Raw genomic sequence first — 24,840 nt, 5'->3', positions numbered from 1 at the left:
AAATCAGGAACAAGGCAAGGCTGTCCCCTCTCCCCCTACTTATTCAATATAGTACTTGAAGTTCTAGCCAGAGCTATAAGACAACATAAAGAGATTAAGGGGATACAAATTGGAAAGGAAGAAGTCAAGCTCTCCCTATTTGCAGATGACTTGATAGTATACATGAGTGACCCCAAAAATTCAAAACCTTCAGCAACATTGCAAGATACAAGATCAACTCAAAATAATCATTAGCCCTCCTATATACAATAGACAAACAGGCTGAGAAGGAAATCAGAGATACATCACCCTTTACAATAGCCACAAATGATATAAAATACCTTGGGGTTACTCTAAGCATGTGAAAGACCTATATAACATGAACTTTAAGTCCCTGAAAAAAGTAATTGAAGAAGATGTCAGAAAATGGAAAGATCTCCCATGCTCATGGATAGGCAGGAATAACATAGTAAAAATGGCGATCTTACCAAAAGCAATCTACAGATTCAATGCAATCCCCATCAAATTACCAACACAATTCTTCACAGATCTGGAAAGAATAATACTCAACTTCATATGGAAAAACAAAGAACCCAGGATAGCCAAAAGAATCCTGTACAATAAAACAACCTCTGGAGGCATCACAATCCCCAACCTCAAGCTCTACTATAGAGCTACCCTAATAAAAACAGCTTGGTACTGGCATAAAAACTGACATGTGGACCAATGGAATCGAACTGAAGACCCTGACATTAACCTGCACACCTATGAACATATAATTTTTGACAAAGAAGCCAAAAATGTACAATGGAAAAAAGAAAGCATCTTCAACAAATGGTGCTGGCATAACTGGATGTCAATGTGTAGAAGGCTGCAAATAGATCCATATCTGTCACCGTGCACAAAACTTAAATCCAAGTGGATCAAAGACCTCAACATAAATCTGAACCTGATAGAAGAGAAAGTAGGAAGTACTCTTGAATGCATTGGCAGTGGAGATCACTTTCTAAATATAACACCAGTAGCACAGACACTGAGAGAAACAATCAATCAACGGGACCTGTTGAAACTGAGAAGCTTTTGTAGAGCAAAGGACACGGTCAACAAGACAAAGTGACAGCCTACAGAATGGGAAAAGGTCTTCACCAACCCCACGTCTGACAGAGGGCTAATATCCAGAATATATAAAGAACTCAAGAAATTAGACAACAAAATGCCAAAACAGTCCAATTATGAAATGGGCTATAGAACTAAACAGAGAATTCTCAACAGAGGAAGCTCAAATGGCTGAAAGACATTTAAGGAATTGCTCAACATCCCTAATTATCCGGGAAATGCAAATCAAAAGGAGTCTGAGATACCACCTTACACCTGTCAGAATGGCTAAGATCAAAAGCACAGAAGACAGCTTATGCTGGAGAGGATGTGGAGCTAGGGGAACTCTCCTCCACTGCTGGTGGGAATGCAAGCTTTTACAGCCACTTTGGAAATCAATATGGCACTTCCTTAGAAAATTGGGAATCCATCTCCCCCAAGACCCAGCTGTAGCACTCTTGGGCATATACCCAAGGAATGCTCAATCATACCACAGGGGCATTTGCTCAGCTATGTTCATATCAGCATTGTTTATAATAGCCCGAACCTGGAAACAACCTAGATGCCATTCAACTGAAGAATGGATAAAGAAAATATGGTACATATACACAATGGAGTACTACTCAGCAGAGAAAAACAATGACATCATGAGGTTTGCAGGCAAATGGATGGATCTAGAAAAAAATCATCCTGAGTGAGGTAACCCAGACTCAGAAGGACAAACATGGTATGGACTCACTCATAGGAGGATACTAGATGTAAGACAAAGATGACTAGACTGCTACACAACTCCAGGGAGGCTATGTAGAAAACAGGACCCTAGGAAAGACACAGGGATCACCCAATGACAGAGAAATGGATGAGATCTACATGAACAACTTGGACGACAGTGGGAGTAATGAAGGGCAAGATTTGAGGGAAAGAAAGCTTAGGGGAGCAGGAGATACCAGCTGGATCAAGAAGAGAAAGGGAGAACAAGGAATAACAGACCATGATAAATGAAGACCACATGAGAATGGGAATAGGCAGAGTGCTGGAGAGGTCCCCAGAAATCCACAATGATACATCCTGGCAATGGTCGAGAGAAAGCCTGATCTGACCTAGGCTGGTGATCAGATGGCCAAACACCCTAACATTCGTGCTGGAACTCTCATCCAATAACTGATGGAAGTGGATGCAGAGACCCTCAGCCAGGCCCCAGGTGGACCTCCAGGTGTCCAGTTGTCAAGAAAGAGGAGGGACTGTAAGAGTGTAAATTGTTGAGACCAAGATTGGAGAGGCACAGGGACAAATAGCCAAATGAATGGAAGCACATGAATTATGAACCAAAGGCTGTGGAGCCCTTAGCTGGATCAGGCTCTCTGGATATGTGAGACATTTGAATAGCTTGAACTGCTTGGGAGGCATCCAGGGTGTGGGACCAGGACCTGTCCTTAATGCATGAGCTGGCTGTTTGGAACCTTGGGCTTACACAGGGACACTTTGCTCAGCCTGGAAGGAGGGGACTGGACCTGCCTGTACTGAATTCACCAGGTTTCAATGAATCCCCTGGGGAGTCTTGGCCCTGGAGGAGATGGAAATGGAGGGGAGGGGCTGGGAGGAAGGTGAGGGTGGGGGTGGGAGGGGGGAAGACAGGGGAACCCATGGCTGATGTGTAAAATTAAAACACAAATATAATAATCATAATAAAATTTTAAAAACCCACATACATGTGCGCGCGCGCGCACGCACACACACACACACACACACACACACACAGGCAAGCACTGTTTTTTTGCTCCCCAAAGTCTGAACCTTGCATCTCCAAGGTGGACCTCATGTCTCCAAATGAAACATTGAATTACACTGTAAATGCTATGACTATCATTTGGATTACCATGAGAAAAGAGAGAGGTTCATGAACATTCAAGGAAGGCAAAAAATAAGGGATGGATCTGAGGGCTAAGCCCTACCTTAAGCAGTGCCATGCTGAGCAAAAACCAATGAAGAAGACTATCAGGACAATGAAATACTAAACATCAAAGACAAAGGAAAGAAAGCCAGAGTCTGCTTTGCTAGTAATGGCTTTAGGAGAACATCACCTAGTTATGAATGTTTCTTTAGGACAATGGACCTACTTCTTAAGAAGGCCCATGTTACACATTTGAGCTGAAATCAATACTTGTGTGAAGAAGAAAACCCATCATCTCCACAACACACAACTCTGGGTGTAAGTATCAAAGGTGTAGTTACTGAAGTCAAAGTGAGAGAGTTGGGGCTTTTGACACAAGGGCACAAGATCATTTGGAGGAAATATGCCCAAGTTACCAATAATCCTGGAAACAAAAGATGCTCAAACGTGGTCTTGCAGCTTCATATATTACCCATTAAGGTTACAAAAGATGGAAAATGTTATCACTGTGAAGTTTCTTTTTTGTTGTTTGTTTTTGTTTTTTCAAGACAGGGTTTCTCAAGTAGCCTTGGCTGTCCTCAAGTTTCTGAATAACACCACATAGCCTTACATATGTGCAGTCATCAAGAGGAATAACCATTCATTGTGTAGTTTTTAAAAGGCTCAGTTTTACAAACTGGTCTTTACTTTGGGGCCTAAGAGCTTCTTTGCAAATAAAATTGAGTGACTCTAGAGCAATAAACGAATAAACATTCATTATTACTAGAGAATTCTCATACTAGAAGAAATTCTAAAAGCAATCCAACTGATGCTGAATTCTCTTACTGTAGAGCAAAGCCCAATGAGAAAACATAAACTTAATGATTCTGACTAATCTCCTTAGAAAACAACTGACTCACTACATCACTCTTCACTCACTGCCTGGCAGTTGATACAAGAACTACTCAGCCTCTCAAGCCTGGGTGATGATTTCATCCTCTTCATCTTGATGCTTTGATGCTTGTGCAACACTATTTCTACAGTAACTTCATCTCATTTTTTTTCATGTATCTGTCTCTATATATTAATGAGGTTGTTCCTTATAGCTTCTGCATGACAAGGCAGGAGATACAGACAGATTAAACAACAACTACTACATTATTTAAGTGGAGTGCCATGTTCATAATCTCATAAGAGTCAAATCTTTAGTTATCAATTAGTCTAAATCTGCAATAATATACCCATGTTTTACTGACCCAACAATAATATTCATACAAATTTTTTCTCTCTAGGGAATACAGAAAGGCCACTTTAAGATAATGAAGCAGGCTTGTAAGATTGAGAACTTGCAACAGCCTCTCTCTCACACACACACACACACACACACACACACACACACACACAGTCACACACACGTATAAATCAAACTACCTAATTAGGTTTCATACTATCCTGCTATTATACTGGTAAAATGTTGTCTACCAAATGAGAGGACATATAGTACAGATTAGTTTTCATTAAAAAAAAAATCCTTCCAGGATACTGAAGTATCAGAGTGTGGACTAAGGAGTATGCCTGAAACAAGAAAAGTACATACCTATTTTGTAGCAAATGACTTAGGTACCTTGCTACAACTTGAGGCCCAATGATGTCATCCCAACCAAAAAGCTGAATTATTGATATAACTGGCTGAGGCTGAAGATCTGATGGTGCTGTGTTTGGCATGTCCACTGCGAGCAAAGTAAAATCTAGATTCAAAAGGAAAGTTCTGGTCAGACATTTTCAAAGCTTCCCCTCACCTCTAATTACAAGCATTTCAAAAGTCCCAAATAAAATATAACATTCAGAAATGTAATTTAAACTTAAACAACTAAATTCACATTGTCAAATGTGTCTAGCAGCATTTTGATCTCTCAAAGGTCTAAAAGCATCTAGCTCAGTGTGATTACAGACATTGCTCCCTCAAGTCAAGCCAGTGGGTTTTATCAGTATGCCTCCTCTATCCATAGAACCAGTTACAAGCATTCCCAGCACCTACTCTTCTTTGACCAGGTTTTTCCACCTGTCACAGGTGTTAATGCTCATTGTAAATACTAACCTTTCTCTTCTATTAAATAGTGGTCTCCTTTGATCAAAGACACCCCCTTTCTTCAGAACCCACAATCTAGAAACTAGGATTCTTTAGATATTTTTTAAATTTTTTCCTAAGAATCCATCAACTCAATCTGTACCTATGGTAGCAAATCAACTATTCAGAAGCACTGACTCCTAGGAAGCTCTCTCTAATGGTGGCTGTTCATCTTTCCTTCACCTCTTACAACTGAACTCATGAACAGACAGGGTATTTTTATACTTCTTGTTCTATCTACATTGCTACCGTCTAGACCATTCTCATTTCTTCCTCCCTAAAATGTCTACCTTTAAATTTCATATACATCATCAATTATAACAGCAATGAACTCTTCCTGTTACATGCCCTACAGTTTCCTAGGCTCAAAATCTCCCCAACAGTGATTCTGCCATGATCTCTTATTTATTTAGAATTCCTCTATTCCAACAGTCTATATCCTCTGTTATACTTAAAACACTCCCATGTTGATATCCAAAGCACTGGGCATTCATTATCAATTATAACTTCACTTCAATAGATTTGCTTCCCAGCCCCCCTCTTCTAGGATTCAAATTCTTAACAATTATTTTTGCTAATAACAAATCCACAATCAACTGACTGTATAACTTTTTCCTATCTCTCTTCTGCTTTCATATCTTCTTTTCCCTGTTTGGGAAGTTTGATGGCATAGTCCATGGCTTATACACTACTTCACTTGAACAGTTATATTACTTCAATCATCTTCAACTAGTTCACTGATTCTCTGACATAAAACCCACTCTTCAGGACTGGGAGGATGACTTAGTATGGAAGAGTACTTGCTTTATTATCATGAGGTCTTCAGTTCTACTCTTGAACACCCACATGAAAGCAGGGCATGGCCTTGCATGCCTACAATCCTGGTGTTAGGGTGTAGTGACAGGTGGATCCTTGGAACTCTGGCCAACTGGCTTCCACTTCAGCAGGACACTATGCTTTCAAAAGGCAGAGAACTATAGAGGAAGTCACCTGACTCCATATGTTCAGGAACATACCTTCCTGTTAAAGTCAATGATTGACCCTCAGGTTTCATTTAATTGGGCCCTTCCCCTTCCTAGTTTGCAGGGCATCACACTTTCTTGGTTTGCCTCTTACCTGTACTCCATTACTCTGCTTCTCCTTAGCCCACAAATCTCAACAGAAATGCTCTGTGAACTGATCCACAATCTTTTCTCTCCATCCATTATTACACTCATGAAGGTCTTAGCCAATTTCTTGGCTTTAAAGACTATTTATCCATGGATGGTTTACAAATAAACCTCTATATCAGAGCTCTTCTAGGAAGCCTAACTTATTATATTTAGTTCTCATTTAATGTAGTTGACTTTAATGGATATCTTAAATCAAAACACCCTAAAAACTTGAGAATCGTCAATTTTCTGACATTTCATAATCTTCTAATCTCAGCAAATTCTAGTTATTCTTGACTACGCTCAAGAACTATTCTGATTACCTTACTTTATTTGCTTAGCAAATTCTGACAGGTCTACCTTCAAAATACCTTTCCTTCCTCTAGATCTGACCATTTCTGACTATCTATACCACAATTTCAGTCCAAGCTAGTTTGGGTTGTTTGAATAATTTCCAACTGCCTTATTTCCCTCTTTGTTTCCCTTTATCTAATCACCCAGAAGGATTATGTTTCCTGTTTTGAAAAAATACCAACAGCTTCTAATCACGAAGTAAAAGTGGAAGTCTTTACAATTGCCTATTAGGCAGAGCAGAGACCCTCCATTACTACTTACTCACATCTCAGTCTCTCCCCCTTTCCCAATCCACTCCAGTCTGTGTCTCTTCTCTCTAGTTCCCTAAACTCTTCTCTCCCTCTCGCTCCTTCTCAAGTCATTGCCTCCCTGAGGACGCTATCTAAAACTGCAGCCCACCTCTTACCCCTCCCTCCCATTTGGTTTGTTTTTGCTGGATATGGTTTTGTTGTTCACTGGTAATCCAGATTTGGGAAGCTGAGTCAACAGGATCAAAGTTCCCCAGCCTGGGCTACAGAGCAGGACTCATAGAAACAACAGCAACAAATTATCTTTGGCCCCATCACCCCCTAGATCATAATCTCTGTGAGAAAAGGGTGTTCTTGTTTGTGGTACCTCCCACACTGGTATATCCCTAGTACCTACAAAAGCAACTTTTTCTTAAATGAAGGAAACCATTTCCTCTCAACTTGAATCTACTTTAAATCAGAAATCTATACCTTTGATTTGGATATATTGGCCTTTTCTTCAGAACCTAGGACAGTGCCAACTAAACTGAGGTAATACTACTTTTATTGCTGGCCTAGCACTCTGGATAACAGAATAAAGTTCAACTTACTACATACTAATGTGTACTGTCTCAGACACCACACTAGTTGGAAACGATGACCCTGACATATTTGTAGAAACTTTCCACATACTTTGTATGAAGTCTGAACTGCTGCAAGATTTCAACTTATCTATTTTTATCATTCATTCCACCATTGATAGACTTTTTATATCATCTTTCCTCATCCATCTGAGAATAAAATAAATGCTGATTTAGACCATCAGGATTTTTTGTTACTGTTGTTTCTTCAAAGCATTACATTTAAATACATAAAATACTTCCAAATGAACCTTAATTAAATACATGCAGTAATGACACAAATCTCTTGCCTATTCTAGAACTTCTTAACATTATTATGGGCACAATAGCTCTTTGGGAAAAAAACATAATGACCTCTTCTCAGTCAACTGCAAATATGTCCATATATTTAAAATCTTGCCTAAATGTATCTTATTCAGAGTCTCTGAAAGCCTAAGGACATGTCTTTGGGCCAAAAGTCATTTTAAATGAAAACAGTAGTCTAAATAAAATCTAGGGGAAATTAGGGCACTAACATTGAAGCAATTTCATTCCATCCTGAGCTTATCCTCTCGGTATTAAAGGGCTGTTCTCCCCAACCCCCTTGGTCTTCATACAAATTATCTTTTTTTTTTTTTGTGTTTTTCGAGACAGGGTTTCTCTGTGTAGCTTTGCGCCTTTCCTGGAACTCACTTGGTAGTCCAGGCTGGCCTCGAACTCACAGAGATCCGCCTGGCTCTGCCTCCCGAGTGCTGGGATTAAAGGCGTGTGCCACCTTATATCTTTTATTTAGATAATTGCTTAGGGAATATGAAAGCATACTGTTTGAACTAGATATAATCAAATGATACCTTACTTTGCAAATAGTTGTGAGTATGAGAAAAGTTTACAAACATTCAATGTTTACGTCTGAAAATTACTTTTTCCTTTTAATGAATTAGCATTAATCTTTAACGATACATACGCCAGAGACACACAATCTAAACATGCATTTGTTTCATCATTGGTCTGTCCCAATGCTTGTTATAAAGCAAGAAACTGTCACAGCAAACGCAGGAAAGTACTGACTCAAGTATGCAAAAGGAGAAAACAATTAGCAATGAACAATTAATGCTGACCTGCCGCAGCATCTGCAAGTTGGGAGAGAGGCACAGAGTGTGCCATTCTTTGACTCTTGAGAAAGGAGAAGAAATGCCTCCACAGTGCACTGGCGACCGCAGCAAGGTGGCGCTCTTTAGCCAGTAATGAAGACTGCACAGGGAGCTCCACATTCTCCCTTTGAAGTTCCCGACACAGCTGCTGCTGAAAGCTCCTAGAAAGAAATACAACTATAGCTCACAACTCCAGAAATTAAAACAATTTTTTTTCAAGACATTTTATCTTTTTCACGTTTATATCTTAAGAAAACTGAAGGAGCATTTATAACTAAAATCTTCATACCAAGGCATAATGCATTTCTTGTTATTTGAAGGATAAATGATGGCATATTAAACACCATAAAGTTAATGTTAATTACTAATGTCAACCATTAATTATATGCTTTTTAATATGTCAGATCCAAATGAGAAACAGCTAGCTTCAGAATGAGGGTCTGCATTTTACAATTTACATATGACAAGTGATTTTACTAAGACATGAAAATAATTTTTTAAACCATTTTCTCTTGAGGTTTTAGGGCACATATATTGGGAGGAAGGTAAGAACATCTGGCTCTTGTGGTATTTTAAATTGAACATTTTTCTTTGTATAGAAAAGCAGCAGACCTTGGTACTAGTATACAAAGCTATGGGGGCAGCCCTGGTTACTGGACCAAAAGGGTACGGAATCATTTTCACACAGTAGACAACAAAATATTCTGTTTACTAACACAGCATAATTCAATACTGTCTTAAATTTTGATTTATCATCAATTACATTTTGGTTAGCTAAACTTGAATTTTAAACATCTTGTGGAGCCTAACAGAAACACAGGTGCAGAAAATTGAGGTTACCAAACTATGGAGGGGAAGAACTATGAGACTTCTCAATGATTGGGAAGAGAGGTGTTTAAAAAGGAATCCATCCAGAAACTAATAAAATGTCATGTTAAATGTGGAGTGAGGCTCTTTGTTTACATCACTGCCATACCAACCTAAAGGAGAGCAGAAGTAACCATGTGGATTATCAGCCTCCTATTTGTTCTCTGCAGTTACATAGGAAGCAATCAGATGCAAAACACAAAGAGCCTGAGGCCTCCTTTGACAGAAATTATTTTCAACTAAGGAATGTAATCAGTACTTTAAAAATAATTAATTCAAATGTAGATTTTCTTGATGTTTTAAGCAATTTATTTAGAACACATACCTAAAGTAATTCTACAAAGTGGTTATAAGGCCATATCTTGTCATGTAACTATATGCCATGGACTAAAATTTCCAAGTATGAATTACAATAATATTAGGAGCTTCTGCCTCTTTACATCAGATTTCTGCACAATCATGAGACACTACTTAATCTTACTTCAAGTATGGAAAAAGTATACAAATGCCTTGAGAAAGAATATATAACAAGCTATTCTATAGAAAACAACAATAACAAAAAACTAGCTAAGTATCTGATGTGTTCTCTGTGTACAAATCTGCCCAAGATGCACTAAATTAGAGGCTACAGACTAGTTTAGATCCTGTAGGTTAGAACACAATGAACGATACCCTACTAGCATTCTTGCCTCGTAACACAGAAAAGACCAGGAAGACCTTCTGTACACTAAAGTCTAACCAAAACAGCAACTATTTCTCTGGTTTTTTAGTAGTTTTCAGGTATACTGATTTTAAAGGATAATAAATAATGTATTACTCACTATTTCTATGTAAGCCATTTCGTTTTTCACTAAAATCTACTCCCTAGGAAGGATTAACATTTTTGATCAGTTTCTATGTGCAAGAAACTCTCTCACTTACGATGTTAAGCATCTCATCTGCTGAGCTTGCACTTAGAAACAGAGGAACCATGAGTTTGGAGCTATTTTGGCTACAAAGCAAGATCCTACCTCAAAACACAGGGAGTGGATAAAGGGATCAGTCCTCCAGTCCTCACAAGAAACAAAATAAACTCAGAGTGAATTAAAGATTTACATATGAGACCCAGTACAAACTACCAGAAGAAACACTTCAGGACATTGGATAGCCAAGGAGCTTTTGGATAAGACACCCCAGAACAAGAAGAAAATACAAAAATAGACAACTGGAATATTAAACTAAAATGCTTCTGTACCACAAAGGAAACAACCAACTTAAAGCAATTAAAATTGGAGAAAATATTTACAAACTACACATCTGACAGAGTTCAATATGCAGAACAACGTCTAAAATCCTCATTATTAACAAAACAAAACAACTTTAAAATATTTCAGACATGTCTCAAAAAGACGACATACAAATAGCTTAACAGGCATATGAAAAATACTCAATATAAAACTTAAAAATCACCATGAGATATTGTGAGAGAACTTCATTCTAGTTAGGAATAGTTATTAACAAGGAGTAATTGTAGGTGAAGAAATGTAGTGTAGATTTGATCAAAATACATTTTATGCATATATGAAATTCTCAAACAATAAAAAGTCTTTAAAATTTCTATTTGTAAAGGTATCTCATTTTCTGTTACTAACTTTTAAAATGGGAAAATGTTAATAAGTTTGTACAGCAAGATTCACATTTTGTTCTTTTTTTCTTTTACTGGACCTTTATATCTCAACAACAGAGATGTAAACTATCTATTAGTTTTGTTTGCTTTGTTTTTTGAGACAGGGTTTCATTGTGTTATGTAGCCCTGGCTGTCCTGGATCTCTCTTTGTAGACCATGCTGGCCTTGAACTCAGAAATTCACCTGCCTCTGCCTTCTGAGTGCTGGGATTAAAGGGTGTGCCACCATTGTCCCCTTCCCCTGCAGTACCTAGTGTTTTTACTAAATATGTACTCTGGTTTAAAAGGTGGTGGTTGGGATATCATATAAAAGGCCTTGCTTAACACGCACACTGACTTAAGGTTAATCCCTATTGGTACACACACACAATTTTTTTTATTGAAAATCTACTATAAATTTGAAGTACTCTAGAAATTTTAAAATACCACAAACAAAGGATGAATGTCTGAGGAACTAGATATGCTTGTGATAACTTGACCACTACACAGCATATACAAACATCACAACATGTTACCCCACAAGATGAACAAATGTTTGTTGACACGTCAGCTAACTAAAGAAAACTTAAGAGCCATGACATGACTCATTATACAGAAGATGAACTGATAGCAGAAAAGTTAAATAATACATCCAAAGCTCACAAAGCTGAGGACTGACCCTGAACATGAGAAACTTCCCTTATACACTAGCTTACCACATACAAGTATTTTAAAGATTAAACATTGTTATTTTCTCATCTTCTGTGGACTAAATTCAGTGAGGGAGGAAGGACCTGGAGAGACAAGAGTGGCCCTGTGTTTTGAAAACCCAAGGACTATAGCAGAATTCCTTATTAGTTAAGACTAGAGAAAGATATAAACATGGATACTCAAGACAATATTGAAAAGGACAACAAATATGCCCCACCTTTTACTTTTCCAGTAAAAAGTGATGACACAGTATGAGTGTGTCCTGGTAACCTCAGGGATATGATTCAGATATCTGAATACATAAGGTAAAACACCAACCATTATGTAAATATCTGACACTGCCAGAGTGCATTCCTTTCAAGGCAGAGTGAACAGGGAAAAGACAGGGTCTAATTAAAGCTGAGACAATGACCCCAAACTAAGTGTGTCTGAAAAATGTGCACCACTGAGTATTACAAACTGGAAAAGCTGCACACCCAGAACATGCAAGTGCTCCCACTTGGATCTCCAAGGTGCAAACTCTGTAAGTCTGTTGCATTCAGGGTAAATTAAGACTTGGTCACAATTTCTCTATCCCTGAAGAAGTAAGTGAAAAAGAAGAAATGACAAGCACCAGCCATTACGGAGGCTAACTACGTCTGCATACAGCCACCAGTTAAAGATACCCATGCAGTCTCTGGTAATTTTTAATATTCAAGTTTCTGGAAAGGAAAACTAATTCTAAAGGACTAGTGAAAAATGGTGCATTACAAAGTGCTGGCAGTTAAGGCAGCACCATCATTAGGGACACAACTGTGAAAGGAAACACACAAGCAACATTATCACAACTCTAGAGGCCGAAGATATTCTCAGAGACACTGAAATTCTAACTTCTTGAATAATCAGTGGAAAAACAAGAAAAGAGATTTGCTGCATAAAAGGTAAAATCAAAACAAAAATATATATAAACTTCCCCAACACTTGGAAATTGCTTTAAGTAAAGACAACTTTCATGCAGGTTAAAGTAATTCTGATACACACATGTAGACATATATATAAATGATGAAATACAGTAACAGACAATAAATTTGCCAAATGTCAAGTTACTCAAATTGCAGCTTTCATAGTATACATAATACCAACATACAACATTTATTAGTATTTACTATGAGCCTGATATTATGTCAATTATTTCATATGTATTATTTCTCATCCTGTGAGGCAGAAACAATTATTATTCAAATTTTACAAATAAAGAATTGATACAAGAAAAGAATATGCAATGTAACCAGTTACAGTAAAGCTAGCTGAACTGTGTGACCTTGGAAGAAAGGACTTTCCTATTGTCCTGAGTCAGGAACGGTAGCTATGGTTGTTAAAAGCACCTAACAGGGTTTTCTTCAGGAGGATTCACAAGTCACGATTACACCCAGACTCTTTCTAACCCACTACTCACATGCCTTACGGCTATAGATTTAGTTCTACTGTCACAACTCCTGCTTGTCATTATACTCAAGGGATTTCCAGATTTGTTTATTCAGTTCCCCCTTCCCCATTTTCTTGTTTCCATCTGTCTTGATTCCACATGTTCACTGATTTATCCCCCACATCACCCAACCACACTGTAGTGGCAACAGAATCTGTGGCTCTTCTCTGTACTTCCTGGTAACTTTCCTGGTAACTTCACATTCCTATGCTGCTAGAGGTAAAGTCTGCGCAACTGGTCAACCTATAGGTTACTTTTCTGGCATACATAGATGGATGCATCTCTTGATGGATCTTGTACTATACAGGACAAACATGACACAGTATATGTGACTGGCAGGAACTGACAAAGAACGGCCAACACTGAATGATTCTTTCAGCTCTATTCTAAACATACTGACTTCAAAACTCTGCATTATTTTAAAAAAAGTTTCAAATCACTGTGAATGAATAGATACTGGTAAACAGAGCAGGGGGAGAGGAGGTGCCCTACAATCAAAACCCTTGCAGGCTTCTCTTTGCTGGTCCACATCTGTGAAATGGAACTGTTGTCTGTTTCACTACACAAATATAATAACATAAACCCAAGTCCCAAAGTTTTAAAGCTGGAAAGCACTTTAAAAACTAACTAATTCCATTCTGTCTTTAAGAACTGTAAAAAGAAACTGGACAGTGGGAAGAGGAAAACAACCTCAAAGGTCTCTAGGTAAAAAGAAACTTTCACAGCATCTGCAAATGAGGTAATACAGATTCAGTTCTGTTCAGATCACTGAGCAGGCCCAACTTAAAAGGAACGAGTGATAAGCACAACAAAGCAGGCTGACAACCACAATCCTGGCATACTTTTACATGTGTGTATGTGTGTGTGGAGCTGGGGCTGGGTGGTTGGTGAGAAAAGCAGAAATGTGACTGTTGTAGAATATTATTTTAAGGTGTGTTACTTTTGTTTATGTTGCATTTGTTTAACTCTGTGAAGCTGTGTTACTGTGCCTGTGTAAATAAAGAACTGGCCAATATCAAGGCAGGAGAAAGGACAGGCAGGGCTTGCAGGCAGAGAGGATAAATAGGAGAAAAATGGGAGGAGAGTAGAAGGAAAAAGGAAGAAGAAACTAGAGGAGAAGGACATCAGGGGCCAGCCATCCAGCTACATAGTAAGCCATGAAGTAAGAGTTAAAGTAAGATAGACTGGAGAAAGGGGAAAAGCCCATAGGCAAAAAGACAGGATAATTTAAGTTAAAAAAAGCTGTCAAGAAACAAGCCAAGCTAAGGCCGGGCATTCATAATTAAAAATAAGCTTCTGTGTGTGACTTATTTGGGAGCTGTTGTGGGTTGTCTTTCTGTACGCTGTGAATATGTGTTGCTCTGATTGGTTGCTAAATAAAGCTGCATTGGCCTATGGTAGGGCAGGATAAAGTTAGGTAGTACATTCAAACTGAAGACAATATGAAGAAAGGTGAAGCCAGGAGACATGCCATCCAGCTGCTCAAGGAGCAACAAGATGCCAGCAGACATGGCCACATGGCAACTTATAGATTAACAGAAACGGGTTGAGTTAAGTTATAAGAGCTAGCTAACAAGAAGCTTAATAAATAATATAAGCCTCTGTGTGTTTATGTGGGACCAAGCAGCTGCAGTTCGCCCTGACTGCTGGGACAGGCAGGACTAGAAACTTCCAGGCTACAGGGAACTGGGTGGCAGGCCCCTCAAAGAGTAATAAAGAAGCCAACAACATGTGACTACTTTGAGTAGATTCTCCAGATAAGCAGTGCCAACTATGATGCTCACAGTCACATATAACACAGGACTTGGGGGAAAATAAAGGAAGCTCTTCAGTATGCGAGGAAAATTATATAAGTAAACACTTCTCTAGGAAAGAGAATGGCTTATGACCTGGAAAACTTGGGACTCAGCTTTTCATCTATTAGATGGGAATAGAAAGCCCCATTATTCTCTACAGAGCTGGTAACCCATCAAGCAAGTGAAAACACTTTGTAAAATATAAGGGAAGACAGTATGTAGTTCAGGCCTAACTCCACTGCTTCAAATCCTGGTAAATATGATTTAAAGGCAGGAGAACATCAGTGGAATATATAGGTCTGGAGACAGGCATGCCAGAGTACTGCCATTTCCTCATTCCTTGTAAGCATTAAATAAATCCTACTCAAAAAGGTTAAGCAGACCCTTTTTTAAAACTTGTTTCTTAGCCACTTGAAGTGTGCATAGACCTTGGGTGTGGTTAATTTTATTTATAAGTTCTTTTATAATAAAGTTTAAATTAAAAAACAAAAAAAAATTGAGAAACTGTTATTATTAGCCAGCAAATTCTAGATTATTTATGATCTCGGCACTAGCCCAGGTTTAACCATGTGTTGTAGTTACTGCAATTTTAAAGACAAGAATTACTGTTATTTGTCATTTTATAGACAAGAAATCTAGACAAAGTGTAGCACAGAGCAGACCATTCTGCCCATGTGAAAAAGAGCCAGGATTAGGACCTAAGCACCCAGAACAGATTCCATGTCCCAGCTAAGAATCACTGTTTGATTCAAATACCATTTTATGACCTAAATAGACAATACATGTTTCAGGTATTATATTGCTGTATTTATTTATTAGTATACAAAACTATTAAAAGTAGCTATGGGATAGAGAGATGGTTCAGCTGTTTAAAGGATAGGCTCACAATCAAAAAGTAGCTACAAAGTGGTATATGAGCCAATCCCAGTTAGACATCAGATGCAACATACTAAAATTTTAATATTCTTGTGGAGTGTAAAGATCTTTTAAAAGGATCTTAAAGGTCAATGACGTGGTATTTAAACTTGTGCTAGTACCATATGAATTAGTTTGCAAGGGTGGAAACAACAATAACAAAAATAATTAGGAACCCAGCCAGACAGTGGTGGCAAATGCCTTTAATCCCAGCACTTGAGGGGCAGAGCCAGGCAGATCTCTGTGAGTTCAAGGCCAGCCTGGTCTACAGAGTGAGAGCTAGGACAGGCACCAAAACTACACAGAGAAACCCTGTCTCAAAACAAAACACAAAAACAAACAAAAATTAGGAACCCAATGATAAACAATGAATCAAGTACATTCGTGTTTCTGTAAACTATGGGCTCAATGGTTCAGTGGGAATAGTCCGTGACTGCTTGACCCTGTTGCTTTGGTCTGAGGTGGCATATCATGTCATGGCAGGAACAAAGGACAGAGGAGGTCTGTTTTCATGGTGGTCAAAAGCAAAGCGAGGCAGAGAGGTTACAAAAAGAAAAGAAAGAAGGAGAGGGAGGAGAAGGGGGGCAGAAGGAGAAGAGGAAGAAGAAGAAGAAAGAGCATGTCCTAATGACCTAACTTCCTTCTAAAGATTCCTTTCCTCTTAGGGGCTCCACTACCTCCCAACAGTACCAAATGGTGGGAGACCAAAACTCTAGCACATGGTCTTTAGGGGACACTTCAGATCTAAACTTCAGTACATCACTATGGTAATATGCCCTAAGATTTCATATAGCAATAGTGGCCAAGTACTTAAAAGGATACTTAACCCTCTCCTCAAAATAACAGCTACTGTTCAATGAAAAAAAGCAATAAAAAATTAGCATTCTTAGAGATCATTCTTTTAACAATTTCACACTTACAGTTGATTCCGGCTCTTGTTTTCAGTTGCATATTTTGTTTGTTTGTTTGTTTTTGTTTTTGTTTTTCGAGGCAGGGTTTCTCTGTGTAGCTTTGCGCCATTCCTGGATCTTGCTCTGTAGACCAGGCTGCCCTCGAACTCACAGAGATCTGCCTGCCTCTGCCTCCCGAGTGCAATTAAAGGCGTGCACCACCACTGCCCGGCCTTCAGTTGCATTTTATGGGTGAACTCAGAACAAGGACCTTTCTGCCTCAGTTGCACTCCAGTCAGAATAATGTTGAGTTTTTCACAAACTACTGATGTCCTTATCTCACTGAATGAAGATCTTTTTACACCTTCAATACTGGGGCCTATACCCTTTAAATATGCAGTAGTTCCTCAAAGGTCTATATGGTAAAGGACTAGTTAATGAGGTGGGAGGTGTTGGAAGCCAGCTTTAAGGGAGGGTGTGCCTGAATGATCATCGGGAACATATCCTTAAAAGGGATTAACAAGACCCTGTCCCTGCTTTTTTGTTTCTTAGCCATGAGGTGAGCAGACTACTTCCACCACATGCTTTTGCCACAATGTATGTGATGTATACTGTTTTGTCCAAGGCCCAAAGCAATGAGGCCATATGATTAGTGACGAGAACCTTCAAAGTATAAGGCAGAATAAACATTGTTTTTCTTTACACACTGATTATCTCTGGTGCTTGTTACACTAACTAAAGTTCACACATGACCTAAGTTTATTATTTATTTTTAAATTCTGCCTCAGTAGGTGTGGATGGAGCCCTCAAAGGTTGCACTTCCATCAAGTAGATGTTGTTAGGCCACAGACAGTTCCTATCTTCCCTCAATCTTTAAACTGGGAACAGTAAGAGTACCTTCAGGAATAAACTGGTTAAAGTACAAACATCTAGAGTCACCGTGAATATGTGTGTGTGTGTGTGTGTGTGTGTGTGTGTGTGTGTACTGAATATCCTTAATTCTCTGAAATACAGTAATTATTCCATTATTGAGAACACTCTGTAATTACCACCACAGACGAGGAAATGGCTATGCAACTAGTAGCAACCATGGATCACACTAAGTGGCAAAATTGTAGTTCTGAGCAGGAAGCTGGTTGGATTTCATTCCTCTATGTCTTTGCACAGATGAAAAACAAATTATAATTTGTTCAAAGAGGTGTCTCACCTACTCACAAAGCATACATGTAAGTATGTTTTACCAGTGTACACAGAGAAGACATGTAAGGTCTACTTAGATGCAAATGAAGAAAGAAGGAAGGCATACAGTCTACTCAACTCTAATTCAAAACACATTGCAAGTACCCTTAGGAGGAGGAAAACAAAGCTAATAGGACGTGGTCTCTAGCCTGCTGGAGTTTACAGCGTGTTGGGAGAGGAGTGACACAAACTAACATTCACCTGAGACAAAGAGACACATCTCTGGAAAGTGGACATTAAACAACACACCCAAATGAGGAACGGGGAGGGGGAGTCATGGCTACATAGAGAAGAACACGATGAGAGAAGAAGGCCAGCACTGAGGTGCCGAGGCTGGCATAGCTAGAGGCTCAGAAACAAGGGGACCACGGTGGCTGAAGCACAGCAGGTGACAGCACGTCAGACACTGGTTTCGGGACCACTTGAGGTCTCACACATAACAGTAAGACTCTTACATAACAAGTTAAAGCACATAATAAGCCACAAATGTGGAAGTATAGTTCATGTCTTTAAAAGGACACGTAAACAGCACAGAGTCTGGAGGGAAAAACCACTATTTGACTATAATGGAGAGGTTCTATAGTAACATTAGCAGGCAACAAAGTAAACAGAAGTGGGGTCTCATTTGTTCACTCATATTTTCTTCATTCATTTTATAAGAAGTTACCCAGTGCCAATCACTGTCTGAAATCAGAAACAGGAAAAAAAAAAAAAAAAGGTTAAGGTAAATCCTGCTGTTAAAAACAAAGGCAAGCCCTTCATTCTGTTGGTCAGGCATCACAGAAAGCTCTGAATGGAGAATGATAGAATAAAAACAACACTTGGGAAAGACTGATGTGAGAAAGCCAAGACTGACTGGAGTGAGGAGAGACCCATGAGGCATTAATGTGTAATTTGACTTATGGTATGAAGGAAAAGAGGGCCAACAGTAATTATCTAGCAGTATACAGAAGAGGATAGCGGAGCTTATGTTACTGCCAAGTTTTGGTGAAAAAAACAAAACAAAACACAGAAGTTGGGGGGGATAGTTAATTACTAAAGAAGGGAGGTATAGCTTGGTTTAAAATCAATGTTTAAGTGAAAATACCTAAAATCTTCTAGAGTGGAGGAGAACATTTAAACCCCAGAACTACTCAGTCCAGCAGCTGAGCTCACAACATGTCAAGATCTAGTTACACAAAACACTTTACAATAAGGCACTAACCACCAGACAGAGTGTGTGCATTCAAAGAATGTACTGCAAGACTATGATCTGAAAAAAAAATTAAAAAATTAGGGGGACCATGACTACTTTGTAGAGAAGTCACATTAGCACCATCATAAAAGTTGTATTAACTGAAAAATTACTACAGAAGAGTTCAAGAAATTGAAAAATATGAATAAAGCATGGCAACATGAAATTGCATACTATTGTAACTCTTTTAATATATTTCCTCATGCTGTGGTGACCCCCCCAACTATACAGATATTTCGTTGCTACTTCATAGTTGCAATTTTGCTAATCATAATGGAAATATGTGATATACATGATATCCGACATATTACCCCCAGAGTGATCATGGCCCACAAGTTGAGAACCAGTGTTTTAGAGAATTACCAACCATTTGGTACTATCATATGACAAATGGCAATGGTGAATGACAGAAGAATCAACTAGAATATTAATGGAGTCCAGTGTGCACTCTAGTTGCATTATGTAACATCAAATTTGAGTTTGTCTGCTAACAGAATACTATGTGGTTAAGATTATGAAGACAGAAAGCAATCAAAAGATCACTTCTATGAATTACTCTATAATTGAATGCATGTATCCTTACAAAAATAAATATGTCAACAACATACTTGGGATTTCAAAAGTTCATGTCCACAAAAGCTGGAACTATAAACAAGTCATCAAGTTCAAGAAAATCAATCCAGACAAAACCACCATAAACAGCCAACATCACATTATACACTAGGATCTATATACATTTGGACATCCTGCTAAATGCAAAGGCTAGTTTTGCAATATTAACTATCTTGGAAACATTTTCATCAAATAACCCAGCTTGATGAGTATGTACATATGTGACTTTATACACAGGCAAATAAATATTCAAACTATCCATCACAATAGTCTCTCATGCAGGAATTAATAGTACACATGTCACAACATGGCACCAGTACCATTTGCAAGACACAAGGCAAGCAGCACATAACGGGTGATCTATACTATATGGTCCTTGGTTGAATGATACATTTCTATACTATGATCAGATTTCTGTCTTTGTGGTAACAGTTCAATTTATGCTTGTAACAGAGAACCAAGAAAAAAGTTTATGCTACATGTTAAGGTTTCCATTTATTATAATTTAAGATGCTTCAAGCAATTGTTATGAATTAAGGCCACAATGGAAGGTTAGCTGATGTTCTATGAAATTACAAATGTAAGAAACTGTTAGGGATTGTGACATTATGATTTAGGATAGCTAAAAGGAAACCCCCAAAACAATCATCACCAGTATATAACAATTCATTTCTAAATGCTTTAAACTGCTTTTATTCAGCAAGGGATCCAATTTCTAAGAACTCATTCTCCAAACTTAACAGCTAGTAAGGGAATGGATGAAAATGAAAGAGGAGTAAGACAACAGCCTTCAATATGAAACATCAGTTTTCAAGTTCATCTGCTACTAGAATATATTATAAATATGATCAGTGAAGAACGAGGATCTTTGTTCTTGTGATTAAAAGGCAAAATAAGACCATTTCTGTGAAAGAACTCTTATTATAGTGTAGGTGCAGGGGTGTGCTATGGGCAAACATGATATAAGGCATGTGTGGAGGTAAGAGATCAACTTTGTGGAATTCATTCTTTCCTTCCACCTTTATGTGGATTCTAGGATCAAATTCTAGTTGCCAGGCTTGTGTGCTGAGCCATCTCACTTGCCCTTTGTGAAGGATTTAAAACACACACACACACACACACACACACACACACACACACACACACACACACCTTTAATAGTACATGTAAAACTTAAAAGGGGGCTTTCAGAAGAAGTCTAATGATGTGTAGGATTCTGTGCCAGAGAATAAATGCATTGGCTGTACAAATGCTAAGGAAATGGAGGATGCTAAGGGGCTGAGGTAGTTCCATTCTCAAGTCAGGACAGAGTATGGGAAACTGGCTGGAGAAAATGAAGCACTAGATTCCTTTTGATCATGTGATCACTGGTGATTTGAATGAAATAGTCTAAGAAACCAAATTAGGTAAGTATCCCTTCTGGCCTCACCAGCCAATTGAGAATTTAAAATTGAATTCAGGCAGAGGCTTTGGGCAGACCAGCTGTCTTATAAAAAAATAAATAGGAGTGTGCTTTGTTACCCTCTAATGACAGCTGTGATCATTCCACTACATCTTTAGCTGACATGCCAGGATGAGGAGGCAGGCATGCTTTGTTTCATAAAAATTCAGGAGTAATTTTTTATGTTTAAAAAATGTAAACAGTCAAATGTTTTTAGGTCAACTATTATACAAGTAAACTAAAACTAAATTCTATTTCTGAGACTTTTCTTAATCAGCAGAAATACATTTCTAAAAAGAAAAGGATCTAATGGTAATGTCAACTGATTCTAAACTATATCAACTAAAATGGCCCCATCACAGTAAAATTTGTTCTATAATTTATCTTAATGGATTGGGTATATCAATAAATATTTAAAAATGTCTGGTTTCTTTTTCCTCCCTCCATTTAAATCAAATCCAATTCCATGTCAACAAATTGTGTGGATGTATAATTACAATATCTAATGCAATGAGGAAAGCAATGTTCTTTGATAAATAATTTTCTAAAACCTCTAAAGCATTCAGCATCCTCAGTACTTCTCTCAGACTCAAGAAAACCAGTAAATTACATGAGACACTATTGGCCACTGCCAATTGTTAATGGATTTAAAAACCCTATCAACAGTGACAAGTGGTTTGGATTACAAAAGTCAGCCAAGTAGGAGTCAAAGAGAACATAGTGATGCTTCTGAAAGAAGTTTTTGTATCAAAAGTATGGCCAAATACTAATGGAAATAACAGTAATGTCACCAGTATGATAGAGTGCACAGCTAGGGTATAAGCTTATAAATCTATTTTTCCTTATTTTCTACAGATTATGTAGTTCTATATATGCATAAATGCATATAGCTCTTGTCCCTCTTCTACCTTCTAAGCACAAGGCAAATAATTCCTCTTACTTTACCAGTCCAATTTCTCTTATCCATTGTCTTTACTTCTCTAGAGTACCTATTATCCCCAGAAACCCATCTGTAATGTACAAAATACATAAATTTAAAAGGACTATTTAAATTGAGTCCTTTACAGAGAAAGATATGATAAATCAATGTATAAAACCAATTATAAAAAAGAAAGCAGCTCAGACTGACTTAGAACAAATCTATATTTAAAGGTAAAGAATCTTCATGATTTTAAATTATAATTATTCTAGATACTTAGTTAAACAAACACTCCTCTACAGAGATGCTACTGAGTACTTTTACTATAGTCCTTTACAAGGAAGGAAAAGACGGAGAAAGTTTTCCTAAAAGATTATCCATTAAGTCAATGTGCTGTGAGGTTTATTATAAAGCTCTGGTATTAGAGTTGAGAGCCTCAACAACTTTTATCCTAACACTAATTTCTTTTGATAAGTCTTTAGCAAATGAACCTTTTATCTGGTTCTGAATGTTTGGGGCTTGATATAGGCTATTTGTACATGGCAGGTGTCATCTGTATAAAGCCAATGAAAACATGAATTTGTATTTTTAAAATGCCCATGATATGATATAATATATATCATGCATATACTGGGTTAAGAATCATTGAAGTGGCTGGGTGTGGTGGCTCACATCTTTAATCTCAGCACTGGGGAGGCAGAGGCAGGCAGATCTGTGAGTTTGAGACCAGACTGGCTACAGGTTTCAGGACAATCAGGAAATGGGGAGACAGAGAAAGACACAAACAGAGAAAAGAGAGAGAGAGAGAGAGAGAGAGAGAGAGAGAGAGAGAGAGAGAGAGAGAGAGAGAGACAGACAGAGACAGACAGAGAGAAAGAGAGAGAGAAAAGAAAAATGAAGTGTGAAGTAAAAGATCTGTGATGAATAAAAAAAGTGCAAGATGACCAATTGTGAATGAATGCATAACAGCACTTTAAAAGAAGACATAAGGCAAAAGAGATGGAACTGGATTCTTTCTTACAAGAATACAGTGGTACTCAGGCTTTGTTAACATCCTATAAATATTACCTAAAAATAGAAAAATCTAATCTTCCTGCAAACAACAAAAGACTAAGTTTCATAAAGTTTCATGACCAAAGTGAAAATACTTCACAATGCATTAAGTGTCCATTATGCATAGTTCCAGTAGAACCCCACCCACCCCCAAAATTTACTCTTGTGAGAGGAAACTGTTTACAGTGACTTGCTGTCCACCACATTTGATAAAGCTTTAAACATTTGGAGGAAAGTAACTTTACCAAACACAGAAACAAAAGGCAATAAAATATAATGTTGCTTAATTATGTAAATAGCAAGAGAATGATAAGGCATTTCCAAGGGATGATATAAAACATCCTTTGGAGAAAAATCAGCAGTTGTCTTTGTGAAGAAAGTAAACATCAAATTAATAGCTTGTTCTTGTAATTCATTGTCTTGCAGAACACGAGGTTACATTAGGCTCTAGTCACCCCTACTTTTAGTCTTTCCAGCATGGGTAATATAGACAGTGAAGCTAATTTTCTGTCATTCTAGAAGAATTGTTGGATTGCTAAACTTATCATCATCACTTCGGGAAACACAGTAAAAATCACTGTTAGAACCAATGGTTTATTAGATCGAAGTTACCATCAACAATGTCAACTCTGCCTGGTTGTGTTAACAGGAAAATGTTTTATGAGTTCCACTACTGGGCATCAATTTAACTCTAGCACCAGCTCTGCTGTAAACTGTGAGTATAATTTATATGGTGACCCGTGTGTAGGGGAAGCAGTATCTAGGTGAAACTTCTCACAGCCTAACAAAATGCTTTGATTTGCACCATTCAGATGATTGAGCAAAAAGAGTTTAAGCAATCACCACCAATGGCTCTTATCTCCAAATGCACTAAAAATTTATTACTGAATGAGTGCAACCTATTGCTTTGGAGCCTAGCTTGATAGAACAGAAAAGATTGGATAAATATTACATTTTTCAGCTGGTACACATCTTGCCCATTAGGTTTAAATATTGGACAAGCTATGTGTTTAAGGTAAGTATCAGTCTTAGCTGATTCCATCACATAGTACATTTAGAAAGTCTCCATATGTTTCCATAGTAACGTTTTTTAGCGTACATGTAGGTGAGGATACATGTTCCTTACCAATTAGGAGAAAGAAAACATAGGAACCACTGTCCTCTTCTTAAATAGTCTATTTTGTCTTTTACTTAGCACTTGGAGTTATCAGTATTTACCATCTGCTGCTGTCTATGAAGCAGTCAAAAATCCACTCAAACTGGAAGGGACAAAGAGCTTATCCATATATCCTACATAAAAGTTTATTTTCTGGCCTTCCTAAGCATTTTAAACTACAGTTGAATCTCTCAGTTACAACACTTCGGGTCAGAACTGATTGGGATTTTAGAATAACTAAGTATGTTGGGTCTGGGACCCATGTTGAAACATCAAACTTGCTAGATCTGTATACAGCTTTCATATATATTCTGAAGGTAATT

The 24,840-nt window shown here is 37.9% G+C and overlaps 1 protein-coding gene across 5 annotated transcripts in view; it reads right to left on the bottom strand.

The window, feature by feature from the left end:
• The window catches only part of Mms22l (MMS22 like, DNA repair protein), a 117,019-nt gene that overhangs the window by 24,382 nt on the left and 67,797 nt on the right, over nucleotides 1-24,840 (bottom strand). For all 5 annotated transcript variants that reach the window (XM_036180145.1, XM_036180147.1, XM_036180146.1 and 2 more), the window contains exons 15-16: nucleotides 8,543-8,736; nucleotides 4,542-4,692 (exon numbers count right to left, since the gene is read on the bottom strand). In XM_036180145.1, the coding sequence (XP_036036038.1) occupies nucleotides 4,542-4,692; nucleotides 8,543-8,736 (345 nt within the window). The remainder of the gene's footprint in view (nucleotides 1-4,541; nucleotides 4,693-8,542; nucleotides 8,737-24,840) is intronic.

Source organism: Onychomys torridus, chromosome 2, assembly GCF_903995425.1.
Source record: "Onychomys torridus chromosome 2, mOncTor1.1, whole genome shotgun sequence".
NCBI classification, from domain to species: domain Eukaryota; kingdom Metazoa; phylum Chordata; class Mammalia; order Rodentia; family Cricetidae; genus Onychomys; species Onychomys torridus.
The sequence above is the reverse complement of the archived record's forward strand: the minus strand, read 5'-3'. Positions and strand labels throughout refer to the sequence as shown.